The sequence below is a fragment of the Rissa tridactyla genome, chromosome 21 (assembly GCF_028500815.1).
Source record: "Rissa tridactyla isolate bRisTri1 chromosome 21, bRisTri1.patW.cur.20221130, whole genome shotgun sequence".
Taxonomy (NCBI): Eukaryota; Metazoa; Chordata; class Aves; order Charadriiformes; family Laridae; genus Rissa; species Rissa tridactyla.
In genome coordinates, this window is record NC_071486.1 from 2769399 (window position 1) to 2796233 (window position 26835).

The following is a 26835-nucleotide window of genomic DNA, read 5'->3' on the forward strand; positions in this document are numbered from 1 at the left end:
TAGCACACACACATTTGCACTTGGAACCCTCCCATGTACATTTTGCCGGGGGAGCTCGGGACGGACGGGGGACCAGCCCTCGCCAGCTTGTTATTGCGTTCCCAAAGGGAATTCCAGCAGCCGGAGCTGCCGGGAGGGTCAGCGGCTCCGGCAAAGCCAGTGGGAAGGGACATGGAGCTGGGAGGCGGGCTGGCATCTTCTGCAGACCGGCATCTTCTGCAGACCAGCCGTAATGTTTCTGTGGCTTCCACCACTTTTATTAGGAGAGGGGCTGGACGGCTCTGGGGAGCACTAATGGGCTGTAAAAAGCTTTTTCCCCTCTGCCTCCTTGGCTCGAGCCCAATTCGGAGCGGCAGTGAGCCCCGCTCCGGTGCTTGCGCAGGGACGGAGGCTGCGGGAACGCGCCGGGACACACTCTCCCTTCACCTCTTGGCATCAGCATGTTGGTCCGTCTGCTCCACGGGCAGCACCCGCTTCGGCAAAGTGGACAAATTCTGGCTTGTGAGCCACCCTGCGCTATCTGTGCAAATTAAAAAAACCCTTTGAAACCAGACCTCCCCGTCTCCAGCATCAATTTAATGCCGTATTCTATGAACGAGCTGCATCTTCAGCTCTGACCCTACATATTTGCATGATGCTGGAGCCAAAAGGGGTTTCTGAGGCTGCGCAAGAAGCTGCTGAGAAGTCACAGGGAGAAGCAAAACTCCCGTAAAGGACCTTAGGACTTGCAGAAGCAGCTGGTGAATCAGGCAGGGATACTGGAGGAAGAAGAGGCCACAATGCTGCGAATCAGGAGATTCCAGGGCAGGAGCCGACCTCTTTGCTCCATCCAGAGCACCTGGCAGTTGGGGTGATGGACGCTGGTACCATATCCCGGCGCTAAACACTGGGAGGAGCTGGCTCGAGAAAACAGCAGCCGAGACATTTCGATGCCCTGGCGAGGGGTGCGGTCTACAACACTCAGAAGAGAATAGACTATTTTTAAAAACGGAGCGGAAAACACTGTATTCCCAGTAATACGCCAACGGCCCAGGCTCGAGCGACTCAGCCAGTCCCCATCGCCAGCTCCTGGCTACATCCCGCATTTCCCCAACCTACAATTTTATCAAGATGCCTCCAAGGCGGGTGAAAAAGCACCGAGTCCCACTAAATGACTGCCTGTCACCCCTCTGACACCTTTTTTCCAGTGTCACTGAGCTTCCCAAAAGGCTGCGTGTGGAGAAAGCCCTTGTTTGTAATTCCCGGTTTGCAGCAGGGGAAGGTGACACACGCTGAGGTGAGGTGACTTACCCGGCGTCACCGGGAAGGTCGATGGCAGCGCCAGGAATAGCCCCGTTCCCAGCTAACCACTAACCACACTTATCCCAGAATAAGGGTCCCTTTTTCCAGCTGAATTTATAACAGCTTTCCAAGTGACATAAGCTCTTACAGAAATAGGCAGGCTTTTATTCCAGAATAATTACTGGGAAATCGTACTGGAGCGTGTATAATTACACCGGTGTCGTGGCTGCTGGTGAGCCGGAGCCCGTGCCACCGGCAGACTCGCCGCACGCTCCCTACGGCTTTTATCTCGTCCTGCTTTTCCACGAGCATGTGTACGTCAACTGGCAGATTGTCAGGATGTGGGTGGAGGAGGAAGGGGCTTTGGGTAGAAAGGAAAGCGATACATCGCTCTTTAAAGCTCTTTTAATCCTATTTCCCATAAAAGATACCCCGATAATAGGTCTTACAGCCACTGAGGTCAAAAGGAGTTTTTTGGGGTGCGCTGGATCACACCCCAGACGGATTCATCAACGCTCTGTGTGTCTGCTTCAAGTCCATCCCAGGCATAGCTTCGAAGCAGGTGTTTTATTTTAAATGCCTTTTATGTCCCACACAGGTAAAATCGAGCTCAGAGTTCGGGTTGAGGCCCGACCCGCCTTTCTGACATAAGGTTTTGGAACGCTTCGTCCTTAACACCCTGCAAAAATAAACTCGTAGCATTTATCAGGTGTTGATATGTCTATATATTGGGCGAGAGTCGCTATCTGCCAAGAAGGGGGCTGCCTGCCGTCGGTCCCGGGCCCGCCGCGAGAAGGCAAGGGTTAACTCGGCACCGGCGACACCACTTTAACTCCAGGACCCAGACGCACAGGTTTAAAAGTAGCACTTCTCTCCTTAAAATAGTTTATGAATCTTACTCGGGGAGAAGTCCAACACCCCCGAGCAGAAGGAGACCTATTAATTCCTGAGTTTTTTCACGCTGTAGTAAAGCAGCGATTTTATGTGCCCGCCTTGTGTAAGATGTCAGTCATTTTCCCACTTGCATTTCCATCTACAATTTAACAAGGCAGCAGTTTATTTCCAGAAGCCCCAGCCAGACCCCAGCCAACTGCGTCAATATTTTGTTGCTTACACAAATGCCACCGTTAGAGTCAACACCGCGTTTTGGGGGAGGCTTTTTTCTCTCTTTTTAAAAAAAAAAAAAAATAAAAGATAGGGTCCCTCCAGGATGATGTATGTCTAGTTTTTAAAATACTACGGGTAATATAAGCCTTTCAGAGCGGCTTACCTGGGTGCAGAGGCATTGCTTTAGAGGGTGAAGCGCACTACTGGAGGGCGCTGACCTGACCAAAGGCATTTGCTAATTAATTCATTCTTCCAAGAGACTTAACTGCCTCTTGCCGTGGGAAACCAAGGCAAACCCGAGCCAAATCCAAAGCCTGTCAGAAAACACGGAGAGACCCTTACTGACTGCAGAAAACTTCAGAGCCGGGAGCTGGCTCCCGCTCAGCCGGTGCCAGCCGCAGGGAGCCGACACGGGGCAGCCGGCCAATTCCACTGGCTGCTGCGCTCTCTCCCGCACGGATCCGCGGTGCCGCTGTCAGGATAGAGGAGGGACACAGAGCCTGGCTGAGCCCAGGGGTCCCCACCTTCCTCAGCCCCCTCCTCTACGATGCTGTTTTGGGGCGTCACTCCTGCAGCAGCAGCAGGGCATGGGCTCACCCTGGCTTCTTTGACGGATGCTTTGACGGATGCTCTGCGGTGCGTGCCGTCCTGTCATCTTTGGCATGCTCTCCCGAAAACCCTCGGAGGTTTTCTGGTCCAGCGTGAGCTCAGTGCGGCGGGTTCATCCTTCCAGCCCAGCACCCCGACGGACCCACTCCCAAGCCACGGAGCTCTCGAGATTCCCCCCAAGTGTCTCCCTGCATCCTCACCCACCGGCACCCCCAAAAGCTGGGTATTTTAACCCTGCACATGGCCAAGAGGTCTGACAAAATCCCAAGCCCTGAACAAGACGGGGGACAAGGAGAACCTAAAGAACAAGGTTCCCCTGGCACCGCCGGCTGGGAAAGCCCTGCAGGATCTCCTCCGCGATCCTGCACCAGCCCAGCTTTGCACGAGAACAGAGCGGCCTTAGTGTGTCAACAAGCCCTAAACACCCAAGGGCAGCTGGAAGTGAGATGCCATTATTATTTTTTTTAATTTAAAACGAACTTCTTAACCTACAGGAAAGTAAACGTTCTTCTAGGATGGCCAAGAAAACCACGCTGGGATTTTCCAAATGGGTATGACTGACTGTTTATGAGCAGAGGCTTCCAAACGCAGAAATAAATGGCTTGCTCTCAGCAGGTTTTCCTTTCTATATTTACCCTCACCTGAAATGAACATTATTGCACACTGCAACATTTATTCCCTCTGATCAGGGGAGCGGGCGAAGAAACTAACCAGCCGCAACACGTCAAATAAATTGTTAATCTGCTGTTTGCGCTGGGGCAGGGGGAGGAGGGAGTCCCCTGGTTTTTGGGCAGCACCCAGGTCCCGCTTACGACTTCCATTTCAGCTCAGCAAGGAGCCCTTCGCTTCACCCGCTCCTGCTCCTGACTGCCGAGAGCTGGAGCTGGGTGCTTTGTGGAGCTGATCCGTCGGTCCCGGCCGGGTCTCCGGCCCCCACCCAGTGGGACCCGAGCATCCTCGATTGCGCCCGGTGGAAAGGGTCACTCTCCCCGTTGCATGGGAGGAACCGAGCTCAAAGCCACAAGGACCTGCCCGAGGCTGCACAAGAAGCATTTCGCAGGGCAAGAAAGTGCACCCAGATCCCAGGCGAATGCACGAGGAGGAGACAACCCTCTCCAAAGCGCGGGGCTTTGCCATCCTCTTCCATGAGTCTCAATTTCCACACTGGGTGTTGCTCTGTCTGTTCTCAAGGTAGGAAGTCCCTAGAGACGTGAAGGTGTGATCCCTCCCAGGGACAAGTCCCTGGCAGGCATGAACTGCCCTGCCGACAAGCAAAATGGCCATAAAAGACCCAAAAGGTCCTTCCTAACAAGGGGCCACGGGGGCTGAGCCATTGCAAACCCAATCTTAACATGAGGCCAGCCACTCATCTGTAAAATCTCTCCTAATCCCAGCCCTGGGGAAAGGAGAGGACGGGGAGATCACCCGCTTCGCCAGGACGTCGCCCACATCACATGGCTCCCAGGGTCACGCTGGCGCCCACCGCCACCTTCAAATCTGGGCTTGACCTCCAATTTACCTTGAAGTTCACTAGCTAATCGTGCCAACCGCTTTGGCACGCCAGCCAGAAAGAAAAAAGGGGTTCGCATCCCCCCCCCCCGAGAGAACGGGGGGATTAACCAGCAGTGGGGGAAGCCACTCAGTCAGCAGGGTCTGCAGGTGCCGAGGGTGACCCTCGAAGGCACCCCATGGATTTGGGCAGGGGGATAAGAACAGCCTTGCTCGGTTTGCAGGGCTCGCACGTCCCCAGTGCCAGACAGGACCTGTTTTTTTTTCCCTTTTCCCCAGATCAAACTTTTCATTTTTGGAGAAGTCTGTCCTCGTCAGAATAGCTGAGCAAACCCTTCCCCAGCCAGACGTTTCAAGAGCATTTGTGTTAAGCCAGATTAACGAACATAAAGCAATTTAGATAAACTGCATTAAGTCAAAAACACCTTTGAACTTTTTTTTTTTTTTTCCGGATCAAAATCCCTCCCCGAGCACTGTGTGTGGTTTGGGCCTCCCCGTACCACAGCTTCGCCGGAGCCGAGCTCTCCACCGAGCGATAATTAAGTCAAGTCAGCAAATATGAAGATTACCCAGAGCCAGCAGCACCAGCAGCGAACCAGTGCTTTGTACATGGAACCCAAAATTGATTCTGGGTCCAGGGATGTCTGATGGGGCGATGGCACGAGGAGCATCTCCCCGGCTCCACGCATGTCTCCTGGCCACAACGCCTGGGCTCCGGCCAGGCTGCCTACGTGACCACAAGCCAAACCCCTCCAAGCCTCAGTTTACCCAGCACCAACTCATCCCCTAAGTACGCGGATGACGGGATCGGTCTGAAATGCCCTGAGATGGGGCGCTGGCCACAGGAGGCTGGGCAGGATGGGTGATGGTTTGCTCGAAGCGGCCAGTCCCCATGGCTCGGAAACGTGCGCCGTGACCGAGGTGGCAACAGCCAGCTCATGCCTATGGGATGTCTCATGGAAAAGGTCACGCACCAGCTTAGGAGGAGGGAATTAATAAATGCTGTCATCATTGGTGAAGCATGTGGTGTGTTACAGCCACGTACACACCTTGCACACCCACCAGAGCTGTCACCGCAGCAGACACTCGCCTCTCCAAAGGACTCCCAAACCGAAATCAGGGGCTACAACAGACCTGACACTGAGACACCTCTCACCTGGACGAGGTGGACACCACTTCATTCGTCTGCAGGGGAGCTGGGAGCTCCTCAGGATCCCGCCGCTTGCCCACATATTCGCACCAGCATCCAGCACAGAAACAATCCTGACCTTGTCTGGCGCCCCAGGAGCTCCTGCAAAAATAGCTTTCCTGGCTGATGGGGCAGAGGAAAACTCCTGCCTTCCCCAGCTCTCCCCTCCCCACCCTCCAAAAACACCTGCTAACGCTTTCAGCCCTCTGCCCTAATTGCCTTCCTCCTGCAAAGAAGAGAATTGCTAACAGAGCCAAAGATGTAGCTTGTAGGCTCCTAATTCCCTCATTTTTTGGAAGTGGGGGGCTGTAACACCGACAGGGCTTTGCCTCTCCCGTTGGGACAGGGTTGGCTTTTTCACGAAGAGAACCTTCCATGGCTGGGCGGCTGTTCACAGCTCGGGGCACTGTGCTCACTGAGCTTCGCTCCCGGGTGATTTGGATCGGGATACACCAGGAAGTTTGCTTTCGGCTGCCTCCGTCGGCGCGTGGGTGTGCAAACAGTGACCAATTTCACTGCCGGTTCGACTCCTTTAAATGGGGACTTTCACATTCATCAGGCTTGAAAAAACAACGCCATCTTTTAAACAAAAAATCCGTTTCCCCTTCCATCCGCTGCGGCTGCCGCCAAAGGTATTTCTGTTGGAACAAGCAGGCCCTTCCCAGCTGCCGCCGCCTCTCTGTGCCCGGCGGGGTCGTGCCGGTGGGTTTGCAAAATCACAGCCGTCCCGCCGGTGAGGATGTTCCATCCACGGAACTCTCTTTGTCCTGCTCCTGCCGAGAAGACAGGAGGTTTTTTGGAAAGCTGAGCTCTCCGCGCCAGGCTGGTTTTGCTCTCTTGGGGGAGTTGCTCGAAACGGGGCAGAGGGGAGATGCACGGGCTCTCCGTGGCACACTGTCCACACCGTTGGTGATGCACATGGGTTTGCAGCTCAGATGGTCCCTTTCCAACGTGACCGTCAGAGTTACAAATTTCCGAAGCGATAAAAGGGCAAATTGGAAATGTCCCTATGGAGTTTGCTGCCTGACACTCAAGCACTCACCCTGAAAGACTCAAAATCCCAATTTCCTCTGTTGGGATTTCAGCTAGATGGCTTGGCTAAAATAAATGAGATTAATCTAATCAGAGGATGGATGGAGCTCATTAAAACAGTAGATTAAAAAAACCCACCCTGCATATTACCAGTGCTCCTGAGGTCTTCTGCCTTTGTGGCAAGTTAAAGCCACCCAGGAACTGGATTCCCTTGCAGAAATCTGCAGGAAATGCATTAAAAACACATTCTGCTATTACAATTTTTCATGTCACCAGTCACTTGGGGAAGGAAATGAATGCAGGGCAAATGCATATATATTTAAATACCTACGATCGTGTCCTCTGGGATCAGGATTTATAGGCTGGGAGCGGTGGGCCCTGCTCTGAAGCAGAGACAAGAGCAAATTGAACTCACCTCAAGAGCTGTGCAGTTTTATTCTCTATAAATGCCATTTCCCCACCCTCAGCTTCCTCACACAAAGCTGAGGATCAGAAAGGGGCAGATGCTGGGTCTGGCATTGCACAAATCGGAACGGGGAGCACTGGGAGGGAATTGCTGGACAGGATTTGGGCCAGACTGGCCCCATGATGAGCTTTACTGGTTTTATTTCTCATGACCAGTTGCTTTCCTGCCCACAAGCCACCTGCCTGCCCCTTCGAGCAGAGCGATCACCTCCCAAAGCCTCTTTGTGCCCCCGATTGTGGGTGCAGGAGCTCTTTGGGATGAACCCACCACGTGGATGCTCCTGCACATGCAAATGTGACCTTCGCATGGGGCCCTGTCACCTTCCCCTGGTGTTGAGTTTTCCACAGAGCTGCTCCACTTGCCTCTCCAAGGCATCGCACATCATATTTTTGGAAATTTTTGCACAATAATTGTCAGCCTGCGTAGGGCAAGCCCTACTTCTGCCCAGGATCAGCCTGCTGCTCCGAGACCCACGTTCTCTCTTGGAAAAACAACTAAGCTAAAAAAAAACCAACCACCAACCAAAACCTGTGTCCGCCTGCCTGCAGAGTGCAGAGATACCAGTGTTAGGGTCTGTGCCGCCAGACTGCTCAGCCCTCAACCTGGGAGGAGGTGAATTCACCCCGGTCCTGGGGGGAAACCACTGCAAGCCCCACACACCGAATGGCTCCTGGGGTGCTCCAAGCGAGAGGACAGAGCAGAGGAAGTGTCCGTGCTTCAGGGCTGCTGGTTTTCCCAGATCGTTTCTCAGGAGCATCCACCTCCGAGCCAAGGGGCAGTCGCCATCCGATGTAGCTGCAGCGCTGCCCGAGCCCATTTGCCCTTAGTGCTTTTTGATGGGATGATTTTTACAGCGCCCTGGGGGCTTGAGGAGACCACCGACAGTTTAAGGAGATGGCTCGAACGAAGCCTCGTGCTGCAGACATACAGTGAGACAGAGATGGTTTCAGGCTATGGCTACCCCCGGCATGCAATCATTTATGGCAGCTAAACTGGTTACAGCTCATCAGCTGAGCTGCATTAGTTGCACTCATAGCTTGGGCACACCCGGGGCAATGGTGGCAGCTCCAACTGCCTTTAAACCCACCTGGGATCCTTTCCTTTGCAGGGGCGGCAGGCTGGGAGAGCCGTGGTGACGTTCATGCAGCCCAGCTGTGGAGCTGTAACTAATTAGGGGTGGTAACAAAGTTGTCCATCCCCACATGGCGTGCCAGCCCTGTGCCTTTCATCCTCTGCATTGCTCCAGCCACAACACCCAGGCTTCTTCAGCGTTTTGCAGGCTTTGGAGGACAAACGGTGCCAGGAAAGGCTTGTTCAGTATATTCATTAATGACTTGAATGATGGGACAGAGTGTCTGCTCAGCAAGTTCGCTGATGATACCAAACTGGGTGGGGTGGCTGACACCCCAGAGAGCCATGCTGCCATCCAGCGTGACCTAGACAGGCTGGAGAGCTGGGCAGAGAAGAACCCAATGAGGTTCAACAAAAGCAAGTGCAAGGTCCTCCACCTGGGGAGGAAGAATGCTAAGTACCAGTATAGGTTAGGGGTGGACCTGCTGGGAAGTAGTTCTGAGGAGAAGGATCTGGGGGTCCTGCTAGACAGTAAATTATCCATGAGCCAACAATGTGCCCTTGTGGCCAAAAAGGCCAATGGAATCCTGGGCTGCATAGGGAAGAGTGTGGCCAGTAGGTCGAAGGAGGTCATTCTCCCCCTCTACTCTGCACTGGTGAGGCCACAACTGGAGTACTGCGTCCAGTTTTGGGCTCCCCAGTTCAAGAGGGACAGGGAAGTACTGGAGCGGGTCCAGCGTAGGACAACTAAGATGATTGAGGGACTGGAGCATCTCCCTTATGAGGAAAGGCTGAGAGAGCTGGGACTTTTTAGCCTGGAGAAGAGAAGGCTGAGGGGAGACCTTATTAATGCTGACAAGTATCTAAAGGGTGGGTTTAAGGAGGATGGTGCCAGACTCTTTTCATTGGTTCCCAGTGACAGGACGAGGGGTAACGGGCACAAGTTAGAATATAGGAAGTTCCGTTCAAATACACGGAAAAACTTCTTTATGGTGAGGGCGACAGAGCCCTGGAACAGGCTGCCCAGGGAGGGTGTGGAGTCCCTTCTCTGGAGACTGTCAAGACCCGCCTGGATGCAGCCCTGAGGGATGTGCTCTGGGCAATCCTGCGTTAGCAGGGGAGTGGGACCCTGGGTGGTCCCTTCCAACTCTGAAGTTTCTGTGATTCTGTGATCAAGGCCCCAGCTCCCGAATGGGCTGGCTGTCACGCCTGTCCCTCACACAGACGGGGCTGAGCGCAGGTCACCGACTCTGTGGAGCTGGGGGGACAGTGAGGCCTGAGCTCCCCCATCCCCTGCCCCATGGCCCCGCGGTGCTCTGCAACCTCCCAGCTCCAGCCCCTGACTGCGCAGGTGGCATCCCATGGATGTTACTGGATGATTAAGAAGTGAAATAAACGCTGGGAGGAAAAAGAAAGGCAAATTGTTTATTGGCGCTCAAGGAGCCTCATCCCAGGCTGGGCGTTTTGCCCCACGGGAGATTTAATCCCAGTCCTGGTGAAGTCAAAGGTGGGGTTATAGCAAATGAGTAGGTGCTGGAGGCAGCCACTGCTTTCTGGGCCCACCTGAAAGAAAAATGGACAGAACTAGATGAATAAAGTGAGGAGGAAGGACACCACCGCTGCTGCAAGCCCAGCTGCACTCTCCAGAGCCTTCCTGGCACTACAGTCGCCATTTTCCCCTCACGCCCTCCGACAGGTCCGAGGTTGACACCCTGGCAGCTGACAGGTACTAAAGCCCCTCACAGGCCCCAGACCCGGCGGACCGGTCCTCGGGTGCGCCTGGAAACGCTCCCGGCGAGGCCTGGCCCGGCTGCCGCCCCCCTCCTCGCCCCCCGCCCCCCCCCCCCCCCGCGTCCAATGGGAGAGCCCGGCCGCGTCGCCTCCGCCCGGCGCCTGGCGCGTTCCATTCGCAAGGGAGGGGGGGACGGGACACTCGGGACCCCGCGGCCGTTCCCGGTGCCAACGCGGGGGGTGCTCGGCCCTGCGCGCTCCGTCCGCGGGGCCGCGCCCGGGCAGGCGGCGTCTCGGAGCGGCGGCGATCCGGAGGTAGAGCGGTGTGACTGCCTTCTGGGTGGGCGTAGGATGGCCCCCGAGGCAACGGCGGCGGGCTCGGGCTCCCCTCCGCGCCGTGGCTCGGCCCTGTTTGAAGGTGTGGCGGGCCGCGGCCAACGGCGGTGCCGTGAGGGGAGGAACACCGCCCCGGGGACAGCCGCGGTGCCGTGAGGGGAGAAACACCGCCCCGGGCCCCGCGGCGGTGCCGTGAGGGGAGAAACACCCCCCCCAGGCCCAGCCGCGGTGCCGTGAGGGGAAAAAAATCGCCCCGGGTCCGACCGCCCCGCGGGAGCAGCGCCCGTGGCCAAGCCACAGACCCGGCCCCGGCCCGGCGACGGGCAGCAGCCCGCGCGGGAGGACGGCGGGCCCCACTGAGAGGAGCTGCCGGCCCTCTGCCCGCCGCCCGGTACGGGGAAGCGGCGAGCTGCCGGGGCCATCGTACGTGGGAGCCTCGGGGATTCTCCACCAGTATTTAAATAGGGTCAAATATTAATATTTGACACTGAGTGCAGTAGCGGTGCTTCCCAGGCGGGCGGCGGCGCTCCCGGGCCGTCACTAGGTGTCAGCCGCGCTCCGTGGGACCGACCCGCGGGGCTTCGGCCGCCCCCGAGCCCCGCCGGGGGAGGCGGGGGGGTGTCGGTGGGGAGCAAGGTCCCGTCACACGTACAGAAAGTGAGGTGTATTACCTAGACACAAACCTGCACATTTTTGCTTTGTCACTCAAAAAGCTGTCCAGTAATTTTTTTAAACCCTCTTGCAAGACTACGGGTAGCGTTCCTTCTCTTAATGACTTCTCTTCTGCTTTCCACAGCCAGCCCTTCGCAAGCGCTCTCTGTGAACGAGCTACAGCAAATAACTGATGATATTTCCAGACCGACCATTGTGCACGAAATTATACTCAACAGTGACTTCAAGCTGCAAGCGGTCAGTTTCTCCCCCAAAAGGTGTATATATATATATATATATATATTCAGGCTTGGTTTCTTTCTGTCATGTTACAGAAAACATGTGAGAATGTGGGAAGGAGGTGGGTTTGGATCTGACTGTAGAAGCAACAAGAAACTAAGATAGCTCCTGAAATAAAAAAAAAAAAGGTTGGAGCTTGTTCTATTTATTCACTGCTTCCTGATTTACTACCAAGTTCTTAAATACGATGAGTGTCAGATATGACTCACTAACACTGAAAGATTTAGAGGCTTCAGCTGCGTAAGCCATGACTTTGACATAAACAAAGCAGAATTTTCAGTAGAAATCATCTTTGAGGTGTCTGTATTTTAGTTAAAGATCTGTTTAAGTGACTGACAGTCTCTCATTGCAAAAACAAGCGCTAGTTAGAAAAACATTCTGTTGATCTTCTCTGAGGACTTGCAGTGTTTCCTTAAAAAACACTCTGCTCTTTTTACCCCTCAGTTAAGACAGGTTAAGTGCTGTTTATGCTGTTTATATCAGCATTTTATGAACAGGGCTGAAAGGAAGGAGTTCTGCTTTAGAAGAATAGGACATTTAGGTTGAGAGGGCTTTCCATGAGCTAGGGAAAGGTGAGGTGTATTGCTGCCAGATAGGAGTAAAGACTAAGAGAAGAAAACATCCAGAGACGTGAACTGCAGTGAAAGCTGAGAGGAGTGGTCCCGTTGAACTGAGAGGTTGTGTTTGATATTAATATAAAACCTCTCCCCTCTCTTCTTCCTTAGCCTGGAAAGCAGAGTGAAGGAGACATTGCACAAAGCCTTCTGGGACAGCCTGGAGGAACAGCTCTCTGCTAGTCCCTCAGACTACACTCGGGCAATCCAGCTGCTGCAGGAGATAAGAGGTGAGCTGTTCCTGAGCCTTAGAATTAGTCTTCTCTGAATCATCACCTCACCCCTTGCATCCCATATTCCTATGTGAACATGCGTAAGAGGGAGGAGAAAATAGGCTTCCTTTAGTTTATAGGGAGACACAAGTTACGCGACTACACCCTTTAAAACCTGTCTGAGAAGGAAACTCATTCTCTGGTCCCAGGTCTTTAAAACCCTACCAAAAGGATGGAAAGCCCTTGTTTGAACTATTGGCTATAGTAACAGCCATAGGCCATTCCCGGTATAGTGTCTGAGAAATAAAAAATGCAATTTTCTATATAAAGACATCTCTAGGTATATGAGGAGCTGTATCTACTATTTAAATGTACAATGTAATGAATAAGAACATGGCTTAGCACTAAAAGACACATGTTCTTAGCAGGGCATGGAGTTGCGTATGGTTTGCTCTTCCAGTCTGTGCTTTCCCATTAGGCTCCAGACAGACAACTCCCTTTTTTCATGCATGACAGTAAAGGAGGTTTTGAAAGATATGAAACGGTAGCCAGACATCCTGAAGTGAGTCATTAGAGACAAGAATTCCCTTAAAGCAATTGTGTGCTCCAGCATTTGTGTACTGAGTAGTTAGCTTAATCTCAGTACTAGGCCTGCCTTGATTCCCGTTGAGTAACTCGAGGGAACTGTTGAGTTCCTGGACCAAAAAGAGACCACTGCTTCTTTGAGCAGGCCCTGCTGTCATCGCTGCTGCCACGGCACCACCAACGGTGAAGCCAAATTGAAGAGGCCTTGGACATGGAGTTGATTCGACAGAAGGCTGACCACGAGGTTCTGGGTATCCACGGTCTCACCACGTTTGTCCTTAGCACCATGGCAAGGCTTTGCATGCCTGTTCGGGATGAGGAAGTACAAGGGCTGCAAGCCCTCACAGACCCAGCTCAGCTTCTCAGGTGGGTGATGCTGACTCAGCCTTGGTCTACACAGACCAGCAAAGCCTTCAACCATAAAACACTGGGTTAAGAGGAAGCTGCCCCAGACCAAAGATGCTTTTGTGCATTCTGGGCTTCGACTTCCTTATTTTTTTTTTCAATGTAGATATATTCCTGTTGCCCAGCTGTAATTTAGACAGTAGAAGAGTCTTTAGTGAATTAAATGTGGTTTATCTAGTAATTTTTAGGGAGCACTCCAATTAGACTGAACAGCCTTTTGTGAAAAAATGGAACCAAATCAGAGGATCCTATTTCCCCTTTCTCAGCATTCTAAAATGGCCCCAGTTGCACCATTTACTGCAATATTGAACCCTCAATTCACTGTGTCTCATCCCAGGGAGATTTTCCGGGTGTTGGGCCTGATGAAAATGGATATGCTGAATTTTACCATCCAGAGCATCCGCACCCGCTTGCAAGACCACACCATCCAGTTTGAACGGAAGAAATTCCAGGAACTCTTGGATAAGCTGCCTAGTAAGTCAGTGGGGAAGGCAGAGAACTGTTACTTCTACAGGAGCACTAAAAAGGAACTTCTAGTATCCCAAAGCTGATGCTTTCATCACACGCTCAGTAACAGATGAGAGAAATGCCTCTAAAAGCTGGAGGACTCCTGAGTCCCTTCCTCAAGGCTCTTCACTAACATACCTTGCAGAAAAGAAGTTACTTAGTGTGCTTCAGTTTCTGCGTGCACAATACAGAGCTAATAGCTTTCTCATAAGGATCTGTAAGTTCTCAAGAGTTTAAAGTGTTTTGAGATCCTCAGAGGAATGAGCAAAATGTTATTAGGACGCATATTTAAAGAGGAAAGCCTGCATTTGATGTAGACATCTCTTTTGCTAGGCTGTAGATTTCTCTCTGGCTGCTTCTCTCCTTCATCAGACTTCATTAAAGGTGCTCCCTGGAGACTGAAATCCTCTATGAAATATAGTGTTCTCTGGATACCACTCTTAGTAGCCTAACCCTGTGTCCTGGCAACAGGGCATTGATATTGTATGCTAGTGATGGTGTACGCCATTCCCACCATTCCAGGAGCCAGCACGATGCCTTTGCCTTCCAAATGCACATCCCCTTCAGCTTGCAGTATGGCATACCGCTTCTTATTGGCGTAGCCTGATCAGTCTGTTCTTGCGAACATCCGTTTTTGTCACCCCGTTGCAGATAGCCTGGATCGCACAAGAGAGTGGCCGTGCAAAGCAGCAGCAGAAGTGTCCGTGTCCTCTTCACAGCCACCACCCCACCCTGCAGTCAGTGGCTCACCTGCCATGCCCTCGCCAGGGGCCACCAGCAGTAGCACAGCTGTGCCAAGTCTCACGTCCGTGCTAAATCAAGGGTACATGAATCTGCTCTGCTGGCAGCCTGGGCAAAAGGAATACCCTGAGGTAGGAGAAGTGCTTGGACACTTCTACAGCTTTTTCATAAAGATATACAAAATGAACAAGTACCGGTTCTGCATCTTCTGTAGAAAGAACTTGGCAGACTGTCCCCTCTGCACCATGAGTCATTGCACATGTTTTTTCCCCTATGTGAAACAAATTAGATTTTTCACAAAACTAAAGCTCCCTGCTGCCAGGCAGCTGCCTTCCACTCAGCTTCATGGGGATATTACAGCCTTGCTCCATGGCTTGAGATCTGCTTATTTATCACAGCTGCTGTTCCTACACCCACAGGCTGATTTGGTTTCTGTTCATAGACATTGTTTATGGATCAGGCCTGACTGCAGGGGGTACAAGCGCAGGTGAATCAGCTTACCATCATAGCTGCAGTCCTGCTAGTCACCAGTAGCATGTGTGGAGGCACCTTATTTGGCTCACCTGGGTTTGTAGCTAGGCTGAAAGTGGTAACAAAGGTCCTCTTGGAAGGGCTGTCCTGTATCAGATGGGTTACTTTGAGTTTTCTTGTCCAGAAGGAGAAGTGAGTATGCAGGCACTGGTTGGTTGCGGGGATGAGTAGCAGGAATCTCCCCCGGGAGTGGAAGAGGATCTGAGATCCAAATAGCAGCCAGGTCTACTGCAAGGGGTAGGGGAAGCCAGCCAGCATTTTTAGCTGGGAGCTAACCCTTCTTGATTAGAGGGGAAAATTAGTAGTGTTGATCACTATTTCAGATGAGTCTGCTGCAGGGCAGCTTCCTGCTTGCCAAAGGGTGGGGAAAGGAAGCTTAGTTCTCTTGCAATAGGCACCAGAACTGTGGCCGAATGTTGGCTGTCCTGTGCTAGCTGGCTGCGATGACACTCCGCAGGCACGTGGAGAGACTTCCCTCGCTTCCGCATCCCTGGAGGTGTTCAAGGCCAGGTTGGACGGGGCTTGGAGCAACCTGGGCTGGCGGGAGGTGTCCCTGCCCAGGGCTGGGGGTGGCACTGGATGATCTTTAAGGTCCCTTCCAACCCAAACCATTCTACGATTCCTTGCTCTGTGCCTGCAAACACCTTTCCCAGTCAATGTGAGTCATGGCCGCAGTGCGTGTACCTTTGTATGATTTAGGTATGAAGCAGCTTTAGAAGACGTCAGTGACCAAGTGCTCCAGGAAGTCAGCAGGACTCTCGCGCGACTGCGTTACCCCATTTTTACGACTGACAAATGTACTTCCCTGAAAGGCCAGATAAAAAGCATCGCGGACAAGGGCAATGCAGTCCAGCATGCCACCGGTGAGTCTCTGAGCTTATGTCTTACTCAGCCTTGAAAACATTTTGTACTCCTAGGCCACAAGTTAGGTTTAGGCTAGTGACCGTGCAGGACAGGTCTAGGATCGGTCCTAGCAAAGCAAACTCCTGGCTCAGCAGAACTGCTGCTTGAGGGTGGGAGCCAAGTTCAGTGTCGGGCCCCTCCACCTAGTCAGCACAGGAGAGGAAGGTCAGGGAAGCTACGTTTGAAACCGCCTTCATTTTCCTATTCCACCCTGACACACTCCCAAACAGTAATTGCTTTGAAAAAAATCTCCTAAATCTTCCCATCCTTGCTAAAAGCTAAACAGGCTCAAGTGCAAGGTCTGTTCCTAGGTAGTGTTGCAATCTTCAGGCTAGGATGTAGAGTGAGAGCTTAATCACTGGCTGTAGTAAAGCACCATGCTAAGATCTTTAAATAATATTTATCCCCAGGGAGTGCGCTGCTTGGTATTCAGCTAACCAGCTGCCCTGTAATGCTGCTCCATCAAAATATTTATTCAAATGGTTTGGATAAGAGCTGGTTATTTTGACCTTTCATTAGTACTCTGAAGGCTAACTTCGCATCACATTGCAGTGCCACAGGCAGCGAGTACACTACAGGAAAGATTATTTCCACATGGAAGACTAGCTTTTATCAGCTATGAAAATAAGGTGAGGTTCTTCCTGCCCACTCCTTCATCTGCGAAGTATCCTTCCCAGCCCGTGTGGACTCCACCACACTGTTTATTTGGGTTTATTCTTTCTATGTCAGAGCAGGCTATTTTGTTTTGATGTAATTCAGAAGGCTGAATTAATAGCCTAAACCAAACCTCGATAAACTACAGGCTGGGCAGTGTGCGATGGCAGTGACTCACCAATGGTGCGGCATTAGAAGCTGCAGAACTAGACAGCCTTCCCCCGCCCCGTCTCTAAAAATCAAACCCGTGTCTTGCCTGCACTCTTGGCCACTATCGACATTTTCCACATACTCACTTCGAGTGCAAGAGCATCTGAAGCAGACGGGTAGTTCAATCTCAGCTCTGTGCTCCTCAGAGAGGCTCCTTGAATGCTTTCCATTTCCAAATGCTGCTGTGGCAGGCAAGATAAATCCCAGGCTCTGAAGTTCTTTATTCCATTATGCTTCTAAGATGCTTGACACTTCAATGCAGTACAAAAACCTCTCAGAGTGGGTGAAAAATCTTTACCGCTGACTTGCTCCACTTTAACATTAGGTTTGAAGGATTTGATCAGTCTTAAGTCCTTCAGCCCAGTACCCCAGCGATTGCCATTGTTAGAAGCAGGACCCCAGCACAAAGCAAAAACAAGGCAAGTACACCCAATACTTGAGTACTTTGTGTCACACCGTTTCACCTCGGTTCCTGTGCTGGGTGCTGTTTCATCTGCTTAGTATTTGGAAGAGGAATACGTTAATCCACTGTGTCTCCAAGTCCATCTAGAGCGTTACTTGTCCACAGTGTCCTGCCACAATACGGCTGTCATCAGATCTGTTCTTGTCTGCCTCAGGAAGCCTTTGTCTCAAAACTGGCTTTCTCTGCAAAGGTTCATTGTTGATTTATTTTTTTGTTTTCATACTCTTGGTCCCTACAGAGCAGCGGATTCATTCCTTCCTCAGCCTTTTCATTTCCCCCGGTGGACAGAATTCTCAAAAAGATTTCCCAAAGGGCCTTGATCCCATTCAGGAAGAGCTGCTGGAAGTCGGGCGCAGGTTTGGAAGCACGATCCACCACAACAGGCGGGTGTTTGGACCTTACTACTCGGGAATTCTCAAGAAGCTGCTTCTGCCAAACGCAGAGCCAGACTCAGATGCAGGGATGGATTCTTTCTGATCATCTTCAGCATGCGCCGGCCAGGGGTGGAACGTGTTCTCCAACAGCTTCTCAAATCATGCTTCAGCTTGTAAAGATCAATCAGACAAATCCACCGGGACCAGGACTGCTACTGGGAAGTGACTCTTGGCATGTCAGTATCTGAATAAACCTCTCAACTACAAAAAGTAGTGGCTTTTTTCCCAAAAAAACTATTTGGTGGCGAAGGCAACGAGATGTGGAGCTCGTAAAACTGAGGTGCAACTTAGGCTTTTTTTAATTCAAGGTGTTAATTCTGCCATGGGCCTATAACCTACTTTGCTGAAACGTTAGTCACAGCCCAGGGACGCTGTTTGCATTTGATAAAGCCACATGGTATTTAAAATCATTAAAACTGCTCAATATATTTCAATGTTAGCTTGGAAACCTGACTTACTGAATTATTAGAAATGGAACATATGGTATAAATTTAGCAATCCCTGGTGTATTTAGTACTTTGCATCAGCCAGATTTTACTTGACATGAAAATCTGAACTTTAACCTGTATTTAAATGTCTGGATTTCTTGTTCTAATTTTACATAACGAAAATGTCCTACTTCTTGGCAAGCCAAAAATCTTTGCTGGGTGAATACAATGGCTGCCCAAACTGTTAAGAGTTGTTACATGAACCACGTGCTGCTGTGCTGCAGAAACGTCATTTTACCTTTTATCATGAGTAAATTTGGGTCCTGACAGTCCCCAATGGAACAATCCTGGCAGATGTACATTAGTGGGGCTAAAAATGAGCTTTTCTCAGCATCCTGTGGAGAATGTACACAAAGTGGTTGGAGACTGCTGTGCTATAGGTAAGTCTGTCTTTAACAGAACACGTAGATGCGTTTTTATGCATAAATAAATGCATAAATAATTTAGTCTCAAGATAATTTTGTATTTAATATTTGGGGTCACTGTGACTAACTGCTAAAAGAGCAGCTTCAACCAAAGCGGCTGCTCGGCGGCCACACGCCTCGGCTGGGCACAACCCCCCTGTTCTGCCGCCAGAGAACCACGGCGGGACTGGTCCCAGCTTATCGGCGTCCCGCACTCTGCTTCCACCACCGCAGCGCATCATCTGCGCAACGCTCCGACGTTCTCTCGTTCCTCGGATTTCCAGAGTGCAGGTACAGCGCCGGACTGAGCTAATTAAACACCGCCCAACTGCCCGCCCTCACCCCTTTTCTCTTACCTTCCCAGGTCAGGTCTGGCAGACGAGGACGAGAACAGCATTGCTTTAACACGGACGACCAGGAGACTTCGGATTGACGCTGAGGTCACAGTGACAACTGGGTAAATGTGTGTCTAAGTCTGTTTATTAATTCAGTCTGTTCTAAGTTGGACAATTATGAAAACAACAAAACGACTGCTGGAAGCCCAGGAATATTTACAATCTCGCCTTGTTGTAGTGAGGTCAGTCTATGTTGTTGCACAGATTGGTTATGTTTGGTACCACAAGATGTTTAAAATTCAGACAAATTTTGAACAGATTAACAATTGTATATACAGGAAATAAAAGGAAATTCAAGTATCAAAATACAGACAGATTAAATAACATTTGTATTACAAATCAGTCCCACTGCCATACATCACAATTAGCAAAAATGTCTACATTGCAAACTGAACTCGACTGTTCTCTGCCCTGTTAGGGAATCTCAGGTTATTCTTCCATGGGTAAAAAAAAAAAAAGAAAAAAGTTTGAGCTAGATCAACTTTGCAAGAGCAGCACAGTTACTTCCTTTTGAAAAAAAAATAAAAATATAAACAATGCAGTAAGTAATGCCAATATGAGACCTAAAAGGGAGACCTTTTGCAACAAAGACAGCGTTGCAAACACGAGGCTTGCTCTAAGATAAAGATCTGATTGCGTGGAAAGATGCGAGCAGAAGAAAGCCGGGGAAATTCTGCTGCTAGAAACTTCTGAAGTGGGGCGGAAGGAGCGTTAAAGCGACTGACTCCACTTCAGCTGCACACAGAACGCGGGGTGTTCGGGGGGGGACTATTTGGCATCTGGTCTGTGTCTCAGCAGCCTGGTGAAGGTACAAACTTTTTCACTCGAGGTACATCCTGGTGCCGTATCTTCTCCCTGGGAAGGGGACGGGCACGTACCCCACAAGAGTTGCATAATTTCTTCTAAAAAGAACAATCCCAAAGCAAGTTCAAAGATAGCTGAACAGCTAAGATTAGCCTTTTTTTTTTTTTTTTGTAAATACAAAATTAAAAAGGATAAAGCAGCTTCAATTTGGAAAAAAAATAATCATCCCCTCCTATATAAAAAAAAAAAGACAACTCCGCATCTTGGTTTACTTCTCTTGAGTTCTCGACCTGGACTCATGCCATGCACAGACCAGAGTCTGGAAAATACAATCCATCCTTAAAAAGGGGAACGAGGCCCAGGGCAGCACCACTTTTTCCCAGGCAGGTAATACAGCAGATGCATTTTGATTCCAAGTCCTATTCAGCACCAGAGATTTAGGGCACTTTCCTCCAGATACCACAAAACCCTGTAGGGAGGAAGAGCCAGAACACTGTGCGATGGGTTAACAGGTTACTGGGAGTCGGTGACTGGCACGACTGGTCCAGGGTCGGTCTCCAGCACGAGAGTACCTTGAGAAAAACCCACGGAAATAAAAGGGGAGATGCGTTGCCAAAACAATTGCCTTGTCTATGAAGTGAGAAAGAGAGTATCTGGCTAAAGAACTGCTGGATCACTAAAGACAACCATAGGATTACGCGCGGGACTGGGAAGGACCACCAGGGTCAGCCCAGTCCTCTGAAGATTGGAGTCTTCATCACCACTTCACCTCCAAGCCAACCTTCAAAAAGCTCATGCATCAAAAAAATTAAAAAAAAAAAAAAAAAGAAAAAAAAAAAAAGAAAGGTGTCCCTCCTCCCAAGCAGAGGTTCAATTTGCAATCTCTCCAAAAAGACTTGTTGCCAACACACCAAATATTTACACTTACACCAGTATGAATTGCAACATATGCATAACAAGGAATGTTAGGTTTCCTAAATTCATCAACTTAAAAAAAAAAAATAAAAAAATCTCCACTTCCCCCTTCTAATCATTTACAGGTCTATGCCCTTGGGATTACGGTTCACTTCTCCCCCAGCCTTACTGGCCAGAGAGACTAAATGAAATCCTGACATACAGCAGCAACTGGAGTTAAAACAGAAATTATTTGGGCATATCGTTCTAGTAAAGCAGCAGGGTACCACATCCCCAACCACGACGATGCCTGTCGAGATTAGAACAAACGTGCTGCGCTACCTTTTTGCGTCTGAAGAATTCCAAAGTCACAACCATTTTAGCACCTCTCCCTCGAGGGGAACGGTACTGCGAAAACGCATCAGTCACAGCCAAAACTACTGTTAAAATACTCTGGTAATTCGAAAGAAAAGCAAGCACACAGCACCTTTGAGAGGGTGGCATCTGGGGAGACTGGACTTTGACGGGGGCCAAGCCATCCTCAGGTTGATATGATTTATCCTCAGGTACGGACTGTTTCAGTGTAATGCCCAAAATTTAACTCCTTATTTGTTCATCTTCTGAAACTGTTGCACTAATTAAATAATGAGCTAGTATCAAAAAAAGTGCTAAATCACAATCGAATATACTTTAAAAATAAAAACAAAACAACCCCAACCCTTCAGGGCATAACTGCATTTAAAAACGAGTCAGGTGCACGAGAGGCTGGAGAAAGGGCGGCGTCTCCAGGTGTTCAGTGCGTAAATGGGAAGAAATTGTGTCCTTGCCATAGAAATGTCAAGTATTGCAACGCGTCAGGTCTCTGTAGGGGAAGCGAGCTTTGTACCATCGGGAATAATGGGCCACAACCACTCTGGGGTGAAAGATCCTTTGCAGATTCTTTTCCTTAGGTTATTTCCGTTTGCTCTAAAAGCGCGGAGTAGCTTTGAAAAGAAAGGCTGCGGACTTACCCTGCAAGGCTTCTCACACTGGAGGAAGTTATTTCCAAGAATTTGGCGTTCTCTACTGTTCACCCAGAATTGAAGCAAATTTAAGTACCGTTAGAGATGGGCGCACCACTCCCACTGCTAAGACTTTCTATTGTACTCCTTGCCAGACTGCGGGGATTCTCAGTAAATACGTGTAGTTTTGTGTTTTTCCTCACCAAAAAACCTGCAGTGCTACATTTAAACCGTGAACTGGATTTGCTCACACGTTAAAAAAAAATAAAAATAAATGGGTTGAAAGACGCTTGTCTTAAATAGAAAAGGTGACATCGCTCTCGGAAGTCTCAACTTTTCCTTTGCTAGAAATGGAGAGAGCTGCTTTGCTCAGCCGGTGGCCGGGATCCCTCTCCCCCCTCTGCTTTGGGAGCCCCCACTGAGCCCCCGCTCCAAGGCAGACACCAGATGGAGATGATCTTCGCGTCAGCAGGCCACTGCTTCTGAGGTCTCTGCCCCGTTACTACATTTCCGTGGTAGGAGACAGCTGCCCGGAGATCAGCTTTTCAGAGGCAAACAGAAAGGAAGATAATGGAATGAATGATTTCCGAGTCATACCGAAAACGAGCGCTGGGAAAGACGAGGCGTACGGCCAGGAGGAGACGAGACGCAACCGGGAGGGGTTATGGACACGCAGCGGAAACTCTGTAGTTGAGGCAGGGCTTGCCTGTGAGCCCAGCTGGGTTTGGACGGTCACCCTTCGAAAGGCACATACTCTAGTGACCCGTTTTGGTGGGGCTGAGGAACCTGCCCCGCGCCGCCGAGAGAGGGGAGATACGAGAGCTCAGACCCTCTGAAGTCAGGCGTACGCATGGGCAACTGCACGGTAAACGCTTACACACAGAAACTGCGCTACCATCGCTACCGTTAATTCAGTTTCTCTTTGAAGGGCCCTCTTACAGCTCGGAGAGACGCTGATCAACCCCAAACCCAACCTCTCGGAGCAGCTCAGACGCAGCAATATTCTGCTGGCCGCAACTGCGGCACTCTGGGCAACCGCAGCGCGACCCCTGCTGCGGGGCCCTTAGCCAGAGGAGCGCCGGCTCTATGGGAAGGGGCTCTGTGGCATATGAAATATATGTACTAGACTGAGCTTTCCTTTGGGGTTGTTTTTTTCTTTTGTTTTAAGACAATCCTTTTAGTCCTCTCACTTGGGTTCTTACTGGCCTGGCCCTTTTTTGAACTCAGTTTGCTGCTCAGTGCCATTAAGCCACAGATAACTTGGGAGATCAAACTCATTCCTGAGAAAGAGCTAAATAAAGATTTTGAAACATCAGATTTCACTGCCAAGAATGGGGAAACTGAAGCTTTGAGGCCACTGCTCTAAAGCCCCAGCAGAACTGCGGTAAGCTGCTCACCCCTCAATCCCAGGTGCAAATAACCCAGGGCTGCTCTTCTGACCAACTGGTGAACGCGAAGGGACATCTCGGGTAAATTCTAAAAGCTGTTTTGGAAATGGAGCTTTACCGGAGATCCGAGCACTCTCCCCCAGTGATGTCTGAGGTCTCCACCCAGAGGGGAGCTGCCGTCCACCTCTCCTCCCAGCTCTCCAACACCCACCCACCGTCACCACCGCCTCTCCAAAACCGGGGGTTTGCTGCCACGGTGTGGAAGTTGCAGCACCTTTCACTAAAGGGTCTTAAAACCGCTCCGCAAATGGGGCGAGCCTCTCCCCCCCGAGAGGAAGGTAATTATGTCCCCTCCCCACGGGGAAACAGGTAAAGAGAGGCGAAGCTGCTTGGATGCACAGCAAGTCAGGGAGAAGCCACACCGGGGCAGGAGTCCTGCCTCCCAGCGCCGTGATTTATCAGACCATACTCCTCCTCCTCCTCGGTTTCATCTCCGAGGTTTGCGAGCGCAAGCGAAGGAACCAGGGGTAGGACCCTGGACGTCTCGCTGGGGCTTTCATGGGGTGGCGAACCACTGCGTGGCATCCCCAGACCTGTCCTGGCCCCGCTCCGACCTGCGCCAAGCGCCCTGCGGTCTCATGCAAATGATTCCCAGCCATATTCTGGAATTAAAAGCTGCTTCTACTGAGATACACAGAAACGGGGACGTTCTCTCACAGGAAAACCACACGCCCTTGAGAAGCAGCCAGAAAAGGCAGAGGTGCCCATTGCAGAGCCATCTCTAAGTGAAATCCTCGCTCTCAAGGACGGGAGGTGACAGATGTTTCAAGATCCCTATAGCCCTCATGGTTTGTAGACTGACAACAAGCTTTGGGATCGGCAGCAGACTGATTTCAATCACGTTTCTCCCTCCGGCAAAAAAAGTACAACGGCAGGAAGCCTGCTGAGCACAGCAGAGCTCCGTCTGCTTTATCAGACCCCTACCCGTGCAGCATCCAGCCCCCTCTCAAACACCCTCCCCAACACGGGGCTAACAACATGTGCCTTCAAAAGCTCAACCTCTTTACAATCTGCCAAGTGAGAACTACGGCCAGAGCTCACGAGAAGTTTGGCGAGTGTAAACAGAAGGACTACGGGGCGGGGGGGAAAGCCCTACAAAGGACTGAAATGCGTGCAACCAGAACCGCGCCTCGTCTCTGAGAGGGGACAGAGCTCACAGTGGCAACGATCACACCCGGCCCAAAGCGGTGCTCCCGTCAGAGCAGGTTTTCTGCTCCAGGCTTCGAGGGGAGAGACTGTGGGCAAGGGTCCCGGTGAGGAAATCTAGTGAACGCGTGTTATTTGCAGAGAGCATCACAGTGGTTAGTGTCGATTCGAATGGCAGGTAAGAGGAGGGGTGAGTTCACTGGAACAGTACGCAGCCGTGGCTCAGTCGGGAAGAGGAGGATCTAGGAGGAGGGAGTGCGTGCACCGCAGAGACAAGAGGTCTCCATCAGTCCAAGGATAAGAAGGTGAAATAGAAAAAAAGGCCTGGGGAGTGTCACCTTGCCCCAGGGATTCACAGTGCCAGAGCGAGGGGAAAGACGTGAAAACGGCAGGCGGCTTCCTGGATCCACATCTCCGATTCCCCCAGCCTGCATCCCTCTGCACCTCCCACCTCACAGATATCTAACAGCGTGTTACCCTTGTTTCCGAGTAAGGAGAATTCACAGTGTTCAGTAGTGATCAGGTACAAAAGCCGTTTAAGTCTACAGTCTCCTAAGTGCTGCTGCCTTTGACGTAGTGCCTACACGGGGCTCAGTGCGAGCAGCTGGAGGAAGAGGGAGTTTAGAACAGCAGACAGATCAGATCGCAAAGGCACGGTTAGACTAGGTGGACGCGGGGTGTGTTTGCTTTAGAAGATAGTGGTCTCATACTTAGTGCTGAGGGTCCGCTTGGAGTCCTGTTTGGGGTCCACGACCCAGGAGACGCTGGCATGAGACTGGGAGTCTTGGTCCACTTCAGGGGGCTCCAGCTAGAAAATAAGGAGAGAAAGGGCACGTTAGGTCAGCTGTGCCTCTGGGGCACAACGAGCGGGGATTCGAAGCATGGAGAGGCTGCTGCTCTGCCTAATGCCCATCCCAAAACCGTGCACGTGTGCGGGGAAGCAGCTCTCGCTAGGGAGGCATTTGAGTCCTTCACAGCTAAAACGTGTCTAGCCACGTTGGTCTCAACCCAGCACCCCGGGATGACTTCCTGAATTAGGCCCGCAAGCCCCTATTACCGTTAGCGACAGCTTCACTTCGTCTCGCAAACAAGCATGAAAAATTGAGCGCTATAAAGACGGTACTATAAAAAAAAAAAATAAAAGTAAAAGAGGCAGAGGGAGAGAGAGGGAGACAGCTCCTGGCAGGTGAGCTCCCATGTGATTTACTCTCCTGACCAAGCGAGGCTCTTTCCTCTTGTCCTCCTAAATCAGGATCCTACAGGAAGGTTAACAACACCAGAAAGAGCAAGGCAGTTAGTTGAGAGCTGCCACTCTCCATCAGCGGGGGCGGATCTGAGCCCCTTGTCCCTGGGGTTCAGCTGAGCCCACCGCACGGCCCTGCAACGAGCGGGGAGGGAAGAAGACAGCAGCGAGGCAGGACACGGGACCACAGCGGGAGACGCGGGAAGCGGGGAGGCGGGCGGACGGGCCGGCAGCAGCTGGGGCAGCCCGGGTCGGTTCGCAATGGAAGATGGCAGGAAGAAGGGTAAAGACCTTAGCTCCGGGACTAACAGACTGCAGCGGCAGGTAGGAGGGGCGGTGTGTTGTACAGGTGTGACAGTAACAACAGCGAGTGTCGGGAGGGAGCGGCACCTGAGCGGGGGGAGCAAGCAGAACACAGACAAAAGGAGACATTAAAGGAAGGCAATGGCTCAGGCAGCAGTCCCTGCTCCTCAGCAGCTCCAGTTTTGGCTACAGGGGCACTCCCGCGCTGCAAACCGCAGGTTACCGACTGATATTGCAGCTCTGCAGGGTTTGCACACAGAAACTGTGCTGGACCCAGCAGGGCACTTAACCCCCATCCCACCCAGGCTACTTCCACCTCTGCGTGCCCTCCTCCTGCCAGGGGAAGCCCTAACACGCAGCAGGGCTGCCAGCAGCGCCACGGACACCGCGGTATCAGCGGTGCCTGAAGCTACAGGCACCGTGTCTGCATCAGGGCTCCCCCCGCCATGAAGGGGGAGGTTTAAGCGTGTGGTGCCCAAGAGAAATCCCAGCTCAGACCATGCAGATCGCACCCGGCCCGCACATACGTACTGCGGATTTCCTCATGCCGGCTCGCGGTTTAGGCACCGGTTTGGAAGATTTTGTTTCAATCGTTTCTCCTGCTGCAGCGCCCAGAGGCTTCGCTCGCTGGGCTTGGAGGGCCAGCTGGTAGGCGACCTCGAACGCCTGCCCCAACGTGAGGATGATCTCGTACGTCAGGTTCTTCGGGGAGACCAAAGAAAACACAAAGCCATTAGATGCACACAAGCTACCTCACCCTGCGCCGAGTCCGCGTGCTCAGCAGCTTGTTCTGGAGACGCAGACCTCAGCAGAGCCCATCGCCTTTCCGTTAGCAGGTCCCATGCTGCCGTATCCCTGGCAAAGCCGCTGAGCTCCTGCCCTGCGAGGGAGCCGGCACCAAGCCGCCTCCACGCTCGCACAGCCCCGGCCGAAGCGACCCCCTGCGAGCTCGCTACAGCCCCGTGAGCATCGCAGTTTAGCAACGTTTTGCATTGTAAAGAGAAAAAGTCCAAATGTCTCATACAGCCTATTCTGCCCAAGACTAAAAGCAAGTTATGCTTCCACACTCTCAGTGAATTAAAAGGCTGTTAAATCAGCCTATTATGCTCAACATAATTGAGAGCATATTAGGGTTTTGTTCACGGTATATTCCCCAGGAGGGAAAAAC

General features: G+C 51.4%; 2 protein-coding genes across 12 annotated transcripts in view; one reads left to right on the top strand and one right to left on the bottom strand.

Moving 5' to 3' along the window:
- The first annotated feature begins 10205 nt into the window (after positions 1–10205).
- Positions 10206–18435, top strand: TCP11 (t-complex 11). Its single transcript, XM_054181015.1, has 9 exons — positions 10206–10310; positions 11128–11240; positions 12008–12126; positions 12839–13059; positions 13436–13572; positions 14257–14477; positions 15272–15387; positions 15577–15740; positions 17346–18435. Exons 4-9 carry the CDS (start codon positions 12905–12907, stop codon positions 17582–17584), a joined length of 1032 nt encoding a protein of 343 aa, XP_054036990.1. The 5' UTR covers positions 10206–10310; positions 11128–11240; positions 12008–12126; positions 12839–12904; the 3' UTR covers positions 17585–18435.
- Positions 18436–18891: 456 nt separating this feature from the next.
- ANKS1A (ankyrin repeat and sterile alpha motif domain containing 1A) overlaps positions 18892–26835 on the bottom strand; it is a 112760-nt gene continuing 104816 nt past the window's right edge. For 3 of the 11 annotated variants that reach the window (XM_054181004.1, XM_054181011.1, XM_054181012.1), the window contains 3 exons: positions 26199–26369; positions 25656–25754; positions 18892–24929 (listed from right to left, as the gene is read on the bottom strand). In XM_054181004.1, coding sequence (XP_054036979.1) covers positions 24810–24929; positions 25656–25754; positions 26199–26369 — 390 coding nt within the window. In that variant the 3' untranslated portion in view covers positions 18892–24809. The remainder of the gene's footprint in view (positions 24930–25655; positions 25755–26198; positions 26370–26835) is intronic. The other 8 variants (XM_054181010.1, XM_054181007.1, XR_008463228.1 and 5 more) reach the window with 7 other exon arrangements.